The sequence below is a fragment of the Anolis sagrei genome, chromosome 6 (assembly GCF_037176765.1).
Source record: "Anolis sagrei isolate rAnoSag1 chromosome 6, rAnoSag1.mat, whole genome shotgun sequence".
NCBI lineage: Eukaryota > Metazoa > Chordata > Lepidosauria > Squamata > Dactyloidae > Anolis > Anolis sagrei.
Window position 1 is genome coordinate 79,237,108 of NC_090026.1, and position 18,234 is coordinate 79,255,341.

Consider the following 18,234-nt stretch of genomic DNA (forward strand, 5'->3'; position numbering starts at 1 on the left):
TGAAGCATTATTTCACTGCAACTCTTGATTACACCAGCAATTGTTCTACTCCAACATTTGCATAAGGAAGCATCCAGTGCAAGCTGCTTCCTTTGTAAATTAGCATGTGAGAACAGTTCTGGCTGCTTTGAGCCTCCTTGTGGAGAGAAAAAGTGGGGTATAAATAATAATAGTAATAATAATAATAATAATAATAATAATAATAATATACTTCTAGCTGAAATGTCCACCAGAAAATTGACAAACTTTACCTGCCCAGAAAATCAGGAGGCAGAGTGTTTGCAAGTGAAACAAACGGTAGAAGAAGAGAAACATGCACTGGCAGATTATGTGAAAGGCAATCAAGAACCAGCATCGAGCGAAGTCAATAGTGGTAAACTGCTTCAAGTGCAAAAGACAAAGAGTGAATACCATAAAAACACAATCCAGAGCAGAAGAGAAAACTGGCAAAAGAAGGCTCTCAATGGACAGTTCCTGTGAAAATTGAGAGCAAAATTGACAAAGAAAAAACCATGGATGTGGCTCACAAATGGAACTTTGAAAAACAAGACGGAGAGCCTGATTCTTGCATCCTAAGAACAAGCCATTAGAACAGCAGGATTGAAGAGAAACAACTGGAAAAGCTGACACGATATGAGGATTTAAAGATCGAACTGCAAAGACTCTGGCACAAGCTAGTCTAGGTGGTCCGAGTGGTGATCGGCCCACTGGGTGCAGTACCTAAAGACCTTGGTCTGCACTTAAACACAATAGACACTGACAAAATTACCATCTGCCAGCTGCAAAAGCCCACCTTACTAGGATCTACATGTATTATTCGCCGATAATCACACAGTCCTGGACACTTGGCAAGTGTCCAATGTGTGATCCAATATAACAGCCAGCAGAGTGATCTTGTTTGCTGTGGGCTCATCTTGTTGAGTTTCAAATAGTAATAGTAAGAGTAAGAGTAAGAGTAATAGTAGTAGTTGTTATTGTTGTTGTTGTTGTTGTTATTATTATTATTATTATTATTATTATTATTATTATTATTCTAGCTGAAATGTGCACCAAAAAAATCCCATTCTTTATTCCTGCTATAAGTTTTCTTTTGCTTATTTAAAACCAAGTCACTTTGAATTATAAACAGGGACAGCTCATAAGAATGTATAACTGTTGGGAAAATCCATTGTCTTCTAACTCTAAAAATCCCGTAACCCCAAAGACAGTGAAAATTGCAGAAATACAAAAGTGTACAGGGAAGAATTGTGTTATTGGCTTGTCTTGAGAACATTCTCTGATTTTCAGAAGGGATAAATGAAAAAAAATCAACCATGAATTAGTTTTCTGGGTGGGGGTTCTTCACACTAGCAATCTGTCCTGAGTCCCCTCAGAGAGATAGGGCAGAATATAAATAAGGTATTAGTGCAATTGTTATTATTATTATTGTAATTATTATTAAGTACCATGCAGCTAATATCCCATAATAACCCAAAAATCAGAATTGATGGGAAAACAAGAGAAGTTTTTGAGTGGAGGATGCCATCTGAACCATCTGTAAAATTCAGGGAGTAACAAGGCTAGTCCTGGGATTTATCACTTTATTTGTCTAGGCACTACCCTATGGAAACCTGTGATTTGTAGTTTTCTAAGATTTGAATAGTTCTCAAATACTCTCTTTCTCTCTCTCTATATATATATAGTCATATTAAAGATAAAGTCTCAACCAAGACATGTCCTCTCATGTAATGTCTTAACTTCACTAATCTTATTTAATGTTTCTGCTTACTATTCTTGAATGTTCCTGTATCTTTCTTGATCTTAGTGGTACCAAAGACTATTCTGTTGTACAGTGGATCCATACTGCACAGTTGCAATGCTTTGATTCCACATTCATTGTCTTGGCTCCACCTTACTAGAATCCTGGGATTGATGGTCTGGTGAGAGACTTTGAATTCTCTATTTCTCTCCCTTAAATGACAGAATTAGAGAAGTAGAGAACTCGAAGTAACTTGAATGCATTGTTTGAGCTGAACTTACAGTTCCATTTATTACAAGAAAACATCCCTCCATGGTTAGATTGGGATGTAAAGTTTTACAAAATTCATTTCAAGAACTCGAAGAAGAAAAATGGAATTATATTGGAATCTTGTCCTTTAAAAGTATAAGGAGGAAAACAAACATAATGAAAAATGGCATAATTTGCATTACAAACCTTCTGCTATGTGGTGCGTATGTGAAAGTGAAGCAGACTCAGAGCCCATCCACACTATATCATTATAGTGTGTGATGTTTTCAGTTGAACTGCCATAGCAACATCCTATGAAATTTTGGAATTTGCAGATTAGAGGTGGGTAGTTTGTTATTTTTTCGATTCAGAGAGGACTAGTGCCACTTCAAAGTGTATATTCCAGGATTCATAAAATGCACCAATGGCAATTAAGGTGAAAGCATAGTTCCCAAAATGTGCAATGTGACAGGATCCTTAATGTGTGTATAACAGGGCATCATTCTCGATGGGATACCCCAATAAAACCTCCTGTATTTTGTTTTCATTTCAGTGATAAAATGTTCCCGGTCTATGGTTTTGGAGCCAGGATACCTCCGGACTATAAAGTAGGTGTACAGGTGAATCTTCCTCATTCTCTTGGTGGACATAAGACAGTATATAGGTTGCTGTTACACAGATATCTCATGTGTGAGAACAGGACATGGAAGGTGGAGGGGGGACTGATGAGAAAATGTCAGAACTCAGCAGGAGAGACGGATGAGTGGCAGAAGCAATTTCCAAATCACCTGAGATGCCGAGACACTCTGCTCAAATGATATAACTATATGCATAGTTATGAGCTCCAGACCAGTGAAAATAATTTGAAAGCCTTTGGCTCTCCACATAAAATTAACATATTACAGAGTTCCCATGCCACTCAATTTCCCCTCCTGTTGTGACAAATTTTATTTTTAGAAAACAATATTTTGGAAGCATGGCCACCCAGGCTAAATATCAAATAGAAAGAGTTAATATAGTGGTTTAAGAAGAATCTCTTTTTAATGAATGCATTTGAAATGAAGCAACTATAATGTTAGATTCACCGACGGGGTGAAAGGAGTGGTTAGAAATTAGCTAAATAGGGGAGGTATATATAAATTGATAAGAAAAGGAGATAAGCCTTGCTCCTCTTCCTCTATACCATATCCAAAATACAAAGGAACGGTGAAACCAAGAAAAGTCAAACATGCATTCTAGACTTTAGGAGAGTTGACTTCAGGAAATTTAAGGAAATATTGAGAGTGATTCCATGAACAGGAATATAAAAAAAGAATGGAGTTAATGATGGATGGGAGTTTCTTAAAAGTGATATATTATGGCACAATTGCAAACAGTGCCAGCAAGAAGTGTAAAACAACCAGAATTGATGTCCAAAGAACATTTAACTGAACTAAAATTTAAAAGAGACATGTCCAAGAAATGGTAAAGGGGGGAAATCAACAAAGAGGAATTCAAACACATGTAGGAAAAAGTTTCATAAGGCTAAGGCACAAAATGAGCTCAGGCTTGCCAGAGAGATTAAAAATAATAAAAGGGGGTTCTTTGGTTATGTCAGTACAAAAAAGAAACAGAGAATGTGGTGAAATGCTAACAGGGGATAGGGAAAAGGCAGAGCTGCTCAACACCTTCATTGCCTCAGTCTTCTCCCAAAAGGAGATTGGTGTTCAACCTGAGCAACATGGAGTGGAAAGGTAATAGGGGAAATGCAGCCCAAATAGGTAACAAAGTAGTAAAGGAATACCTGGCTAAATGGATTCAAGTCTTCAGGGCCAGATGTACTACATACAAGAGTATTGAAGAAACTAGCATAAGTTATTTCAGAACCACTAGCAATAATTGAGAATTCTTGGAGAACAGGAGAAGTCCGCACAGACTGGAGGAAGGCAAATGTTGTCCTTATCTTCAAGAAGGGGGGGGGGAGAGAACCCAAACAATTACAGTCAGTCTGATATCAATACCAGGGAAGATTCTGGAGCAGATCATTACGGAAACAGTCTGCAGTCAGTTAGAAATGGATGCTGTGGAAAGTCGGCATTGATTTCTCAAAAACAAGTCATGCCATACTAATCATATCTCTTTTTAAAATAGAATTACAAGCTTGGTAGATACAGGGAATGCTGTGGATGTAGCATATCTTGATTTCAGTAAGGCCTTTGACAAGGTCCTCCATGACTTTCTTGCAAACAAGCTAGTCAAATGTGGGCTAGGCAATGCTACTATTAAGTGGATCTGTAATTGGTTTAGTCACCAAATCCAAAGGGTGATCAGTAATGGTTCCACTTCATCCTGGAAAGTAGTGACCAGTGGAGTGCTGCAGAGTTCAGTCCTGGATCCAGTACTGTTCAACATCACTCCCTGCCCAAACATGGAAACAAACATAGAAGCAGTGGCACAGCAGAGAGTTTAGAGGGGATCGGTGCTTCTTTTAGGTTCTCCTGGTGAACTAAGCTCTCACCTTTCATCACTCATAATCAGAGAACGGGGTGGTTCCTTTTAGATAAGACTTAAGGTACATTACTTACATTGATCTATGAATAAGTCAACCCAGATTTTGGGTTCATTTCTTGACTAAAAGTTCTAGACTTACAATAATGAGTGCTGAGCAATATATGGCATTTTCTGTTTCTTTCCTGCCTTTCTGCTAAGCAAGCAAACACGTAGCAGTGAGCAATATATAGAGGGAGAATGACAGAGAATAGATTTATTAAGGGACAGATCATGTTAGGGATGCCTTGCAAAATAGCCCTCCAAATCCTTGGAAATGGTGTTATTGGAAAGACTCCTTGCTGCGTAGGTTGTGCTTCGAACTGTAGTCTTATTTGGTACATACATAATTTACTGTACTGGATGACTGACTCATTAGACAACTATAAGACATAAGATTATTTCAACTTTAGACCAGAGTTTGGGAAAGTTTCCTTGCACCTTAATCCATTAATATTAACAAAATTTGCCTTCTTCTCCTGTTATGTATTTCATATTATCAGTGGATTGGAGAAAGTAGCTTGCTTTATTACCTCCTGGAAAGATGTTCCCTTAAGCATTGAGTAATCACAGGGGTGTTAAGGTGTATCTACACTATAGAATTAATACAGTTTAGCACCACTTATCTGCCGTGACTCAATGCTACGGAATCAATTACACTATTTGTTAAATTCCTTCTAAGCATAATTATGACATACAATGGCCACAGATGCCCTATGAAACAGCCAGTTAGAGAGGGAAATATGTTGCTTTTCTTTTGATAATTTGAAATAAATGAGCAATAAGAGAAATATTATATCATGCAGTTCTTAAAGGCTGGGGAAATTATTCCTTGAATACTAAATTCTGAGGGGTTTTTTTTTATCTTGATAGACATCTATCTGGAAAGCTGTATAGCTCCTCACTACTGTTAAATTCTTAATTGTAAGGCCAAATATTTTCCCAGGAGGCTTCACTGAACATTAAGGTTACACAATATTTTAAATACACCAGATCCCCTCTGAATTCAGACTGATTAGTATTTGGATAGGAGACTGCCAGGTACTCTAAGCTATATTTCAGAGGAAGGAACTGACAAAATCACTTCTGAGTATTCATTACTGTATCTAAGAAAACCCTATGAAATTCCTGAGCTCACCATAAATTGACAGGTTAGATTAGCTTGTCTCAAACTGTGAATGCAGTAGACATAGTGATGATATTGCCATTAATTTTGAAATCTTCTCTTATCAGTAAAAGATACATTCCAGTGACTAAACTCTGGGTAAACACATTCTGCTGATTCACAATACAAATTTCACTAGTGGAAAACAAAGAAATTTGCACTCTAAGAGAAATATTTTAAGTGACTAGACAGATAGCCTTATCTCCATCTGCTGCTAGAGATGAAAGTGAGTCACTTTTCTGATCTAAAATGCTATTGTGGGGGGGATTTTGGTCGTTTCACAGGTCTCACATGATTTTGCAATCAACTTCAATGAAGACAACCCGGAATGTGCAGGTAATAATTCTAATATGTCAAACAAGTTGACTCCTCACAGCTAGTCTACTTTTCCCTATATAGAATTTATTGTGTCTGGCAATTTTTAGATTACCTTGAAATACTGTGTAAGGCAGTGGTTCCCAAAGTTGGATCTCCAGATGTAGCTGGACTTCTGCTAGCAGAAGCTCCAGCAAGCATGAATAATTGCGAAAGATGTTTGGTGTTATGATTCACTAACATTTGGGGGGGGGGGCATATATTGGGGAAATATTTGTGTAAGGTATGGAATGGCCTGAAACACAGGCTGGAATGGCATATGACCAAACACTTGTGTTTGGACTTCTTGCCAGGTTCTGTAAAGAGGCTTCCGTTATGTAAGAATTTACTTGGTTTCCAGTTATTCTAAAAAGATATGCACCCCACATCTTCCTTCACCAGTCTGAATGTGTCTGTTCCATTCACAATCCGTGAAGTAAAGCTATTGTAGCATTATTTATTATTGCTTATTTACTTCATTTCTACCCCGCCTTCCTCAACCCAAGAGGGGATTCAAGGTGGTTTACAAATCCGGCAAAAATTCAATGCCACATCCCATTGTCTCAGTTCTCAACAGAATTATTCTACCCAGAACTATACATTTCAGGCACCTTCCTAATGAAGGATGAATAAATAGATTTTATCTGCCCTCATTATTATAAGATTATATTATATTACAAGATTATATTGTAATCTTATATCTGCCTACTTACAGATCAATCCTTTTGAACTTAGAGGAACTAATTTATGAGAAGTCGTTTGTAGGATTATGCTATAAATTCTTTTTTCTGTCAGCTAGTTCCTTAGGTAAAAAGCACCTCTGGTGAAATTTCATGTGACTGATTGATTGATAATTATTATTCCTGCATACAGACAGTTACAGATTCAATTATTGTCAGCTTGAGCCAGGGCTGAATAATATCCTGGAAATGTCTATCTGTTTCTGTATACTACGGCTAAGGATTTGTGGAGCCTCCTGATATTCTGGTTTCATATTCCCTATTAATATCCCAGCCATCATGATCTATAAGAGATTATGAGAGTGATTGTCCCAAAATTATAGAGGGACAAAGATTTCCCTACCCCTTTTAGGTCCCCTTGTAAATAATACCCTTAGTGACAGTACTGAAATATGTGGATCAATTATCTGGATTTAATGCAATTAACCTGCTTATAGAATCATTACTTTAATTGTTTTGAATACGAGCAATACTTAGTATACTAGGAATGTTCAAGATCAGCATTTCCAATGAGATGTAAAAATCAAAAAGCTGTGGATAAATCATCCCATGAAATTCAAGGAATATCATTATTTTTCAGATATCCCAGCATGGTTCTTTTAGAAAAATCTCTTTAGAAAATGACTTTTTTGCTCACTTCTTTGCTTCAGTATAAACAAATATTTGATTAAGAGCAGCAAGAGAAAAATAAACCTACCAAGAAATCCATAGACCTCAATCTATTGAGATTTTTTGATACCCAAATCATTACTGAAAGCCTCTACTGACTATAAAAAATGGAATGCATTTGCAAAGTGTGCTAATATCACACAGTGCAGTTAATATTGGCAATATGCACAGTTAAATGCTGCTGGTGAGAAGGAAAGCTAGGCTCATGAATTATATATGGCATAACATCTAAAAGAGGTCAGGTCAGCAGGGGAGAGCTGCTTTGAACAAATCCTTCAGAGTAGCAGCTGTGCAGAATAAATTGGAGAATAGATCACTTGCGCGAGGAGGAAATTACAGGAATCAGTTTTAAAATTTATTCAGAAGGAACTCTGGTCCTCAGAAAGATGACCCTGCCATTAAGGCAGCCATGTAAGGCACGTGATGCGGAAGGGTAAGAGGCTGCAACGAGGCATTGGAAGACAATATTGTGACTCAAGAGGATGCTCCGTTCCCCAAAACTGAACAGTTATCTCCCAATATAATAATAATAATTGATGTAACTGTTTTATGTGTTTTAATTCTCTGTTTTTAATGTAGATGCTTTTACCAATTGTATGTTTTTAATAGAGTTGGATAGGTTCATTCGGAAGAGCCTGAAAGCCGGAAGAAAACTTCCGAATTTGGGCTTCCGAAGCAGTTTTGAACCATGCAGGAAAGGTTGGGGGAGGGAATCCGAATTTGAACCACTTACCTTTTTTTCAGAAATATTCCATAATGTTCAGATGTCTCCCAAGGTGATTTTAATTTTCACAACCATTAATCAACTTTGATAAAGCCTAAAACGTTTTAAAATCATGCTTTCCCTCCCCCGGCGATACAAGGGAGGGATGAGGTGGGCATGGCTAAGGACAGCCATTGTTGTAATTTGTGAAGGCCTGGCCCTCAATGGTAGAGATTGCAAAAGGCCCTGCTGTTAAACTACATTTCCCACACTGCCCAGCTGCTCATTAGCCAAAATGGCTGAAGGACCCAAAAATACTATAGCTGTCTGTAGCAGTCTTCGTTTAAATATAAAATAAACTGATTGACTCTACAAAAGAGGTCTAAAAAAGGCAGCAAAGCAATAAGCAACTTTTGCAAAGCCAAGAGAACTTAAATTGCTTAAAAGCCAATCATTTCACTTTGGACTGATTGCCATGAACAAGGCAGCCAGCCCTTTACAGTCAGTAATGATAAAATAAAATGATCAATTGTACCTGCAAGTAGGAATAAATGGATGGATGTGTCTTGAGGGTCCCCTACAACTCAGTAAAGGAAGCAAATGGATATCAGAAGAGTTTGGATGGTTCCTTTCTGTCCAAAAGAAGGGGGTCAGTCTAGATGTCCTTTGATGGGGTCTATACTATGATTCTGTTCTCCACCAATTTAACACAGTTTGTGCCATACAAACAAAGTTTCTGGAATAGAACAACTTCTTTCAAAATAAAGACCACGCAATGAAACAGGAAATAACACTTTCAAACTAGGAACAGATTTTCTTTATTTCTTTTTTATAAAAACTTTGAAAATTTGCCAAAAATCCATGGATAAGTCAAAGGTTATGAAATCTGGAGAGCTAACAATGGTCCATGTGTTCTACCACTATGGCAAGTTTCAACAGGATTGGTCTAAAAGTGAGTGAGGGAGAATCCCCTGAAGTTTCCCCAGGGCCAGTGTTGTTTTTTCCTACTGCGCATGCGTGTCTGCCATTAACGAAGCAATTTGGAAGTTTTGGAAAGTTTTGAAATTAAAAATTCGGAAGTGACTTTAGAATCGAACCACCGGTGTCCCCTACATCCGAAATGAGTTTTGAACCTTTTGTTATCACCCAAGCCTAGTTTTTAAGACATTGAATTGTTGCTAATATGTGAAGATGCTCTGAGTCCCCCTCAGGGTAGAGAAGGGCAGGGTACAAATAAATAAGTGTAGGAAAAGATGCTACATCCTTAATGTATGACTGTCTAGTCTCCATTTGAATACCTACAGAAAAGAAAAACTCTGCCTCGCTGCAGTAATCTTGAAGCTGTCATTGTATACTTTGTCAGAATCGTTGATCAAACATTGACTCCTTTGAGTAAAGGAGCAACTAAAGCAATGGAATTTGGTTCACTCATCATTCTGCAATTGATTCAATGGGTCTACTGTAGTCAAAAGTACAAGTAGTGAGGAGGGAGGGACTATGCATCTTCCCAGTGCTGCTTTTTTACCCCTCCCCACTCCAAATTCCCCTATACTGCCAACCATCTGGCCATAGAAGGTGAGTATGAAGTGATTTACCCTTGCAGTGCTTACCCTCCCAGAATATCATTTTACAAATCCAGAAATGAAGTATTTATATTTTGTTTTTTGTTTTGTTTTGGTTAATTTTTGTTTTTTTCTTGTATCTGCAATCCATCGATGACTCGGGGGGGGGGGGAGGATGCCCCCCAGATCTTGCTACCATAATTACTAATTTCAACCAATAGAATTTATCTCCCAATATTTGCTTACTTATTGCTCGTAGTCATGAGTACCAGCTTATCCTTCTGGAGAAACAGAGAATAAGTCTGCTCTGCCTCCTATGTGATATCCATTGAGTCACTTGGAAGCAATGATAAAAGCACAGAAAAGATCAGTAGTCGGTCTGCTTAGCCTATGTAAGTAGAATGAACAGGCACCATTTTTGTACTTTTCTTCTCACACAAGGAAGCAAACCTGGTATCTTATTGTAAATCGTTGCCTTTTTATTTCATGACCACCTTTAACACTATTTGCTTCTTATTTTTATATTTCTCCCCATTACCTAAGGAATCCAAGGAGTAGTTGAAGCCTATCAGAATTGTCTCCCGAAGCTTCAACTTTATGGGCCTACAAACATTGCTCCCATCATTCAGAAGGTGGCTAAATCGGCATCAGAAGAAATCAACACTAAGGAAGCATCGGTAAGAATTGGAAACACCGCAAACAAAACTTGGCCTCTTTTGGGGGAGAGGGATAAGCTGTCTCCTGAAAATAATACATATTAACTACCTATTAGTGTATTCTCACCTCCCACACACACTTGTTTTCCATGTGATTAACTACATAAAAGACTGGATTTCCCTCCACTCTTTCAATGCATACATTGAATATGCTTCTTTTTGTGGTGATTTACAGTGAGGAAGCAGGAGAAGGGTGATATGTGCAACATATCCACAGTTGAGTAGCTATGAAAGAATGTGGTTATATGTAAGATAAAAATAATGTGCCTTGGTTATAGAAGTACTATATTTTTCTCATTAGTATTCATATAATCACTATCCCAGGCTTCTGTCCCTCTATAGTTGTATTACTTGTTTATTGATTTATTGAATTTATATTCTGCCATTCTCCCAAGGTAGCATACAATATTTTACAAGCACAACACAATGAAAAATTGTTAACACAAAAGTTAAAACATAAATTTGATTTCTGTTAAAAGGTGTTAAGTCAGTCAGCTGGATCTTTCAGGGAAGGCTCTCCTGTATTCTCACCAAGTATGCCTATGATGGTGATAGGATCAAGCTTTCCCCTGTTGATCTTAGAGCATATACAGTATAGGAAGATATATTTTTCAAACAGTTGCGATGTGGCAATTGATGTGGGTTAGAGTTGTGATATCATTACTCCTACCAGACCCTTTATTTCTTTATTGTTTGGCCTAGTAACAGGAGTGTCATCACAGAAGCCACCAGCTTCTATTTATTGTTTTCTTTCTATGGGCAAAAAGAGGGCTTGTGGAATTTTCTGTCTCAGGAGCCAAAATAATTTGATGGTTAAGACTAGGATACTTCTTGAATTTGAGGGAGAAGGTACCATTTCCTATTATATGTAGAACACCAAAGTATATCAGACCATCCTTGGAAGGAAAACTAAATGTATGGGTGATGTTATAATTCTTCCTAAGGAAGCCAAATGTAGACTAAAGCAAGTGATGGAAATACAGCAACCCAAAGTGATTAAAGAGTTAGACGTGTCTTAGGGCCCTTCCAGACAGACCCAATATCCCCGGATCTGATCCCAGGTTTTCTGTTTATCCCAGATTATCTGGCAGTGCAGACTAATATCCAGTTTAAAGCAGAAAACCTGGGATCAGATCCTGGTATATAGGACCTGTCTGCAAAGACCCTTAGAGACAGCAGCAATTTATTTTATTTATCATGTCAGGAGCAACCAGACAGTTGTATTACATTTTGAACAAAACAAACAAACAGACAAAACACAAAGTTTGCAAGCTTGGTAGTTGATTAAATGTCCTTTGACCAGTATCTGGCCACTTGGATTGCCTCTGGTGTTGCCGCAAGAAGGTCCTCCATTGTGCATGTAGCAAGGCTCAGGTTGCATTGCAGCAGGTGGTCCGTGGTTTGCTCTTCTCCACACTCGCATGTCGTGGATTCCATGCGGCAATGATAAGGTTAAATAATCTTGCAGTGACATAAAATCTCCTAACATGTTTGTATCCACCTATTATTATTATTATTATTATTATTATTATTATTATTATTATTATTACCTCGCTTTATCTCCCCAAAGGGAACTTAAAGTGGCTTGACACCAAACCTAACTTCTTTGAGGATGCATCCAGACAGTGCCTAAAATGTACATGTTTCCATGTTTTTATGTGGAGTGCCTAAATGAATTTATTTGGGATAAGTAGGAAAAATCTGCTTTGTCCCAAAGTAATTTGATAGTGGATCAGATCCGGGTCTTCTTGAAAGAGTCAGGTCTAACCCACTATTGCCTCTGTCTGGATTGCTCCTTTGGAAGTTCTGGGACTTCCAAGGGGGCAGTCTGCACAGCCTTCTCATGTTTTCCAGGCTGAATCAACCCAGAAAACTCAGAGGGCTGTAACCCCCTCTCCAAAACCCCTTAAAAAAAAGAAAATAGCTTACCCGCCAGGAAAGCTCTGGCCAGGTATATTATTTTTCAGTTTTAAGGCTTTTCTCGGGGGGGTTGGGTTGGTTTTGTGTCCTGGTGCCCTGCCAGAAAGTCCAGCAGTGCATCTGGACCCCCAACCCCCGCCAGGAAACTGTGGATGTTGTGGGGAGGTGTGTGGACTTTAACCCACATCCTATCAGGTTTAAGAAAGCTGGTTGGGTGCAGGTTAAAGTCATGTGTAGAACTGCCCTGAGACACAGGCAGATATTCTTAGAGATTACTCCTCCACTTCTCTCCATCTTCTTTTTGCTCTCACTTTGCTCCAAAAATTAAAGTTAGTCCTGGTCCTCCTCTTCTGTTTTAGCTTAGTTTATCACCTTGAGAAAATGTTTCTATCGCTAATGGGGTTCTTATAATAAAACTTCAGTTTGTTTTCTATAACCAATGGGGTTGATGCTCCTTAACAAGAATAGCTAGCTGCTACACACGCTCCCTCTCTCTCACACACACAGTTAACAATATTTTTCCTGTTTGTTGTATATCACTTTTTTAAAAAATATATATAATTTCCCCTTTCACCTTCATTAAGGGAAAATCAAAAATAATCACTAGTGAGGGCAAGGGAGGACATAGCAGCAAATCTCTAAAGCATTTATTTTGCTGACCTGTTGCTAGAGATGGGGCTTTGATTTTCCTTTTATAAAACCCTTTAGCAATATTTCATCTTGCTGATTCTGACGGATGGTGTCATCACAGACATGGCTGATACCCGTGAAGCCATTGTTCATGCCTCCCACCTTCCCATGTCGGTCATCATCGTCGGAGTCGGAAATGCGGATTTCAGTGACATGCAGATGCTAGATGGGGACGATGGCATCCTGAGGTCTCCCAAGGGGGAGCCTGTGCTTCGCGACATTGTTCAGTTTGTGCCATTCAGAAACTTCAAACATGTAAGATTCATTTTCATTGTGTTCTCTTTGGGAAGTGGCTATTTCTTTGTCCAGGGATTCTAAGACTGGAGTACGTCCTATCTTGCTGTTATGGTTAAGGTGTGTTTTTTCTACTTAGGTACAAAGGTGTTTGTTTTTTAAGTAATTGGCTGTGATTGGCTGGTAATTAATAAGAGGATTGGATGGGAATTTAATGCATTCCTTTTCTGCTTGGGTCCTAAGGAAAGTCCGTAGAAGAAATTGGAGATGCTGTTCAAGATCCATCTACAATTTCTACTGTGAATTTCATTGGATGCTCATCTGTTTCTGCTTTGTTTGTCCTGAGAAAAATGCCCATTCTGAAGCTAATATTTACTGTCATGGAGGAAATCCTCCTTTGTGTAAAGCTACACAATTTATCAAGGTGTAAGCTCCACCAAATTTAGCACACAGCCAGGAAACAAAAACCTTTGGCCTTGAAAGTCCTAAAAGTAGAGGACCAGTGAACTGCTTGGATGGTATCAAACTATGTGATTATGATTAATAATAACATTTTCTATAACCAGCATGTATTTTGCAGAAGTTTTTTCTCTCCTTGATTTTTTCACTGAGGTCAAAAACTCATTGGAAAATACATTAAAACCTGTATAATGTTGCTCAGCAGGAGAAAATACCTTTGAAATTTGTTATGTTTACTGGTGAGAATGAAATAAACAAAGATTTATATCACTAGTCCTGTGATATGCCACTTCAAAGAGAAAATACACACTAAATTCTACAGCACTTTCAGCTAGGTCCCCTCCACTCATATGAATAAAATCCCACTTTATCTGCTTTGAACTGGAATATATAGCAAAGTGGACTCAGATAACCCACTTCAAAGCAGATATTGTGGGATTTTCTGCCTTGATATTCTGGGTTATATGGCTGTGTGGAAGGGCCCCCAGTCTCTTGCCTCTGCAGTTTTGGCATTGAGCATTTTTTGTCCCAGAAAGAAAATTGCTGTCTCCTTTTGTCAACATGAAGAATTTGCATATTAAAGACAGACATTTCTAGATGATGCTCTTAGTCATATTTAATAAAAATGAATTCAGTAGGATTATTTAAAATAAAAATATGAGTATGCTGTTTTTTCCAATAAAATAAAGACAAATTTAATATTTATTGTGTGAAATTATGTTATTTGTGTCACATTTCCCACATATTTAAATTATTGAGGCATTAAAATGAATTGTAGCTACATATGGGGAACAAGATGTTTTCATCTAAGTGGGGCTTACTTTTGAGTAGACGTGGACAGGATTGCAGCATAAGGCAGTCTCCAAACATGGGTAGAAAATTATTGTAGCACACACAATATATTTTTATGCCATGTTCTCTGACTTTTTATGTGTTTTTGTGTTTTTTGCCTTAAATTTACAGTCAACTTTCTGTACTGACAGGTTCAAACATCCCCTTCCCTCTTTATATAAAGGACACTTTTTTATTGCACTATTATATATAATGGGACTTGAGCATCTATGGATTTTGTTATACAGAGAGAGGATGAGCAATCAACACAGCTGCCAATTCACACTGCAGCCTCAGGCTTTGGGAGGTGGTTGACACTGCAACAGTCACTCTCTCCTTCCTACCAAAGTACAGAGGTGTTGGATGAATGTGCACATAGGGCCTCCTGGCTTCAAGAGGCAGTTGGCAGTGATGGTGGTCTCTTTTTTGAAGCCTGAGGCTGCCATGTGTACATCCAGATAACTGTCTAAAGCAGGGGTCCTCAAACTTTTTAAGCAGAGGGCCAGGTCACAGTCCATCAAACTGTTGGAGGGCCAGATTATAATTGGAAAAAAAACATGAATGAATTCCTATGCACAATGTACATATCTTATTTGTAGTGCAAAAAAACCCCACTTTAAAACAATACAATAATTAAAATGAAGAACAAATTTAAGAAATATAAACTTATTCGTATTACAATGGGAAGTGTGGGCCTGCTTTTGGCTGTTGAGATAGAATTGTTATTGTTGTGTGCTTTCAATTAGTTTCAGACTTAGTTTGACCCTGAGCGAAGGCCGTGTAAATGACCTTGGGGGGGCCATATCCAGCCCCCGGGCCTTAGTTTGAGGACCCCTGCTCTAAATATATAACATACCCACCGGGGAGTATGTGAGTTATAAGTAAACACATCTGGAAAGGCTTCAAGAGGCAGTTGGCAGTGATGGTGATCCCCTTTTTTGAAGCCTGAGGCTGCCATGTGTACATTCAGATAACTTCCTAAAGCCTCAGAAAGAGAGGCTGTGGTGGCACCTGGCCACCAAGTATGCACTCCATTTGTTCCCTGGTACATAAAGATAGGAAATACAAATTGAGCCAAGGTTTAGGGTCCTTAACTAAATCTATACTCCTATCACTACGGTCAAAGGAACCAAATCAAAGCGTTTGGGGCAACAAAATGTATGTTGGCCAATGTAACAACAAGGCAAAAGCGGCACATTCACGTGGAACAATAAAAAAGAAAACTCAACTTCAAAATGGTAGAAGCACAAAGTTGTTACAAGGAAACACAAAGTAAAGAGGCATAACCATCATTTTCTTCATACTGTACTCATTCCAGCCTCCCTCCCTTGCTCTCTCTCCCTCTCTCTCTTCATGACTCCAAACAACCACACAAAATCAACTAACTCAAAATTCCTCAAAGCGAACAAGAGCAAGCAGACAGCAATCTTCCAAAGCAGACAAGAGCGCAAGGCACAGAGGATGCTCATTTGAAGCTCTAAAGCCCTGTACTTTTGAGCTAATGCTTTCTCTGCTGCTAGCTTTTAACTCAAAATGCTGCTCTTACGTCAAAGCAAAACCCAAACCAAGTGACAGCACTTAACTCAAAATGCTCTTACCTTGGGATCTCTTAAGTAGAGGCTCCACTGCTCAATACATTTCAAAAGACTTATAAAATACAAATGTATTAATAATAAAATATTAGCAGTCAGAGTACAGAACATATTTGATGACTTTTCTATAGTACAGGATTTAAAAATATAGCAGAGATAAGACAAATGCCATGAATTTAGTTTTAGAATTGTGTATTTAATGGAGAATTATAGGATTCTCAGCTACCAAGGACAGTCTGGAAAGCTGAAACAGAAAAGCAAGATGAAAATCAATAAATGCTCAGAGCATAAAACAACTCTTTGTAGATCTGTAAAGGTTTTCCATGAATAGTGATTATAATGGTAATGACAGTAGAAATTTCTGTGTCTCTAGACAGCTGAGCAGCTGGATATGACTACATGCTTAACTGAAATTAGACCATTGTGTGAATAACAAAGTGAATGAGAAGTTCCACATGCTTCATAGAGTGTTATAATATTACAGCACATCATTTAACTGGGCAATATCAACAGAGTTGTGATATTTGGCATATCCACAGATGGTTGGTTAGTCTCAAGTGGGGAACCCAATATCATTAGACAGTGTTGTTGTGATTATCTTCGCATTGTTGATTATGAACTAGTTGGCATCCGATGCCCAGAAGGGAATTAACCAATGTTATTTTCTACTGTTTCCTGCAGGCATCTCCAGCTGCGTTAGCAAAAAGTGTTTTGGCTGAAGTTCCAAACCAAGTGGTGGACTATTACAATGGGAAAGCGATTAAACCAAAATGTATGTCAGAGTATGAGTCTTCCAGGACACTAGCTCCTTGAACTTCCCTGGACACTTTTAAAGAGTTCAGAAATGCTATTACTTACAACTCCTGTATTTAAATGAAAATAGCACGTTTCGGTGATTTTTAACTCAAATAATTTTTTTGCATGTGTAGCCTAAAGGCTTGCGGGTAAAGATTAAGCAATTGTACTGTTGAAGACTTTTTATGAGAAAAACAAAATTATAACTCTTGACATTACAGCATGTCGCCTTGAAATGAAAAGTTATCTGTATCTGTTTTTTATACAGGTTTGTTGAAATTTTGCTAAATTTCTTATAATCTTTACACTGTAAAGCATTTTGAAACATTTATTGGAAGTTGATAGTGAAAACGTATTTGGGTTTATCTGCTATGAAATGAAAAGATTTTTTCAAAATGGCAGATGCATGGACTGTATTTTGCATGTTCCAAAATAAAAATAACAGTTTTGCAGTTGTTGTGTTTATTTCTAGTCATAATAGTGCCTGCTTGAAAATTTCATCTACAGTTCCATTCTCCAAATGTTAAGTTAAGCGTATATCTTACCCACACAAAATAAATCACTTTAGAATGTTACACTCCCAAAGCATGAATCTATGATGTGTTTCTCTCAAGCATGAAAACAATTTTTAAACGATGGACCCAAAAAGATTGTTAGGAGACTCTGTAAAGTTCATACAATTTCTTTAACACCAGGAAATTGTAGCTGTTGCAATACCTAATGTGTAGGTCAGGCCTGCACAATATGCGGCACAGAGACCAGATCATTTATTTATTGTGTCAGGGGCAGATCAAACAGTTGCATTGCATTTTTTAACAAAACAAAACAAACAAACAGACAGACAAAACAAACCATTTGCAAGCTTGGTAGTTGATTAAATGCCCTTTGACCAGTAGCTGGCCACTTGGAGTGCCTCTGGTGTTGCCCCAAGAAGGTCTTCCATTGTGCATGTAGCAGGGCTCAGGTTGCATTGCAGCAGGTGGCCTGTAGTTTGCTCTTCTCCACACTCGCATGTCATGGATTTCACTTTGTAACCCCATTTCTTAAGGTTGGCTCTGCATCTTGTGGTGCCAGATGCATCTAGCACAATGAATTCATGCAGCCAGTAGAGCAGTGGTTCCCAACCTTTTTTTGACCAGGGACCACTCAACTAGGGACCACTTGACCAGGGACCACTTTGACCAGAGACCACTTTGATCAGGCTCCACTCTCCAACATTAGTACTAAAAGGGTTATGAATCAGTTTTTGGTCAGTTTGGGATGCTGATACAGAAAATTGCATTGGATAGGC

At 38.2% G+C, this 18,234-nt stretch overlaps 1 protein-coding gene across 1 annotated transcript in view; it reads left to right on the forward strand.

Moving 5' to 3' along the window:
- Positions 1–17,395, forward strand: part of CPNE4 (copine 4) — a 246,075-nt gene extending 228,680 nt beyond the window's left edge. The window contains exons 12-16 of the mRNA XM_060781818.2: positions 2,541–2,595; positions 5,963–6,014; positions 10,250–10,383; positions 13,051–13,287; positions 16,830–17,395. Coding sequence (XP_060637801.1) covers positions 2,541–2,595; positions 5,963–6,014; positions 10,250–10,383; positions 13,051–13,287; positions 16,830–16,961 — 610 coding nt within the window. The 3' untranslated portion in view covers positions 16,962–17,395. The remainder of the gene's footprint in view (positions 1–2,540; positions 2,596–5,962; positions 6,015–10,249; positions 10,384–13,050; positions 13,288–16,829) is intronic.
- The last annotated feature ends 839 nt before the right edge of the window (positions 17,396–18,234 follow it).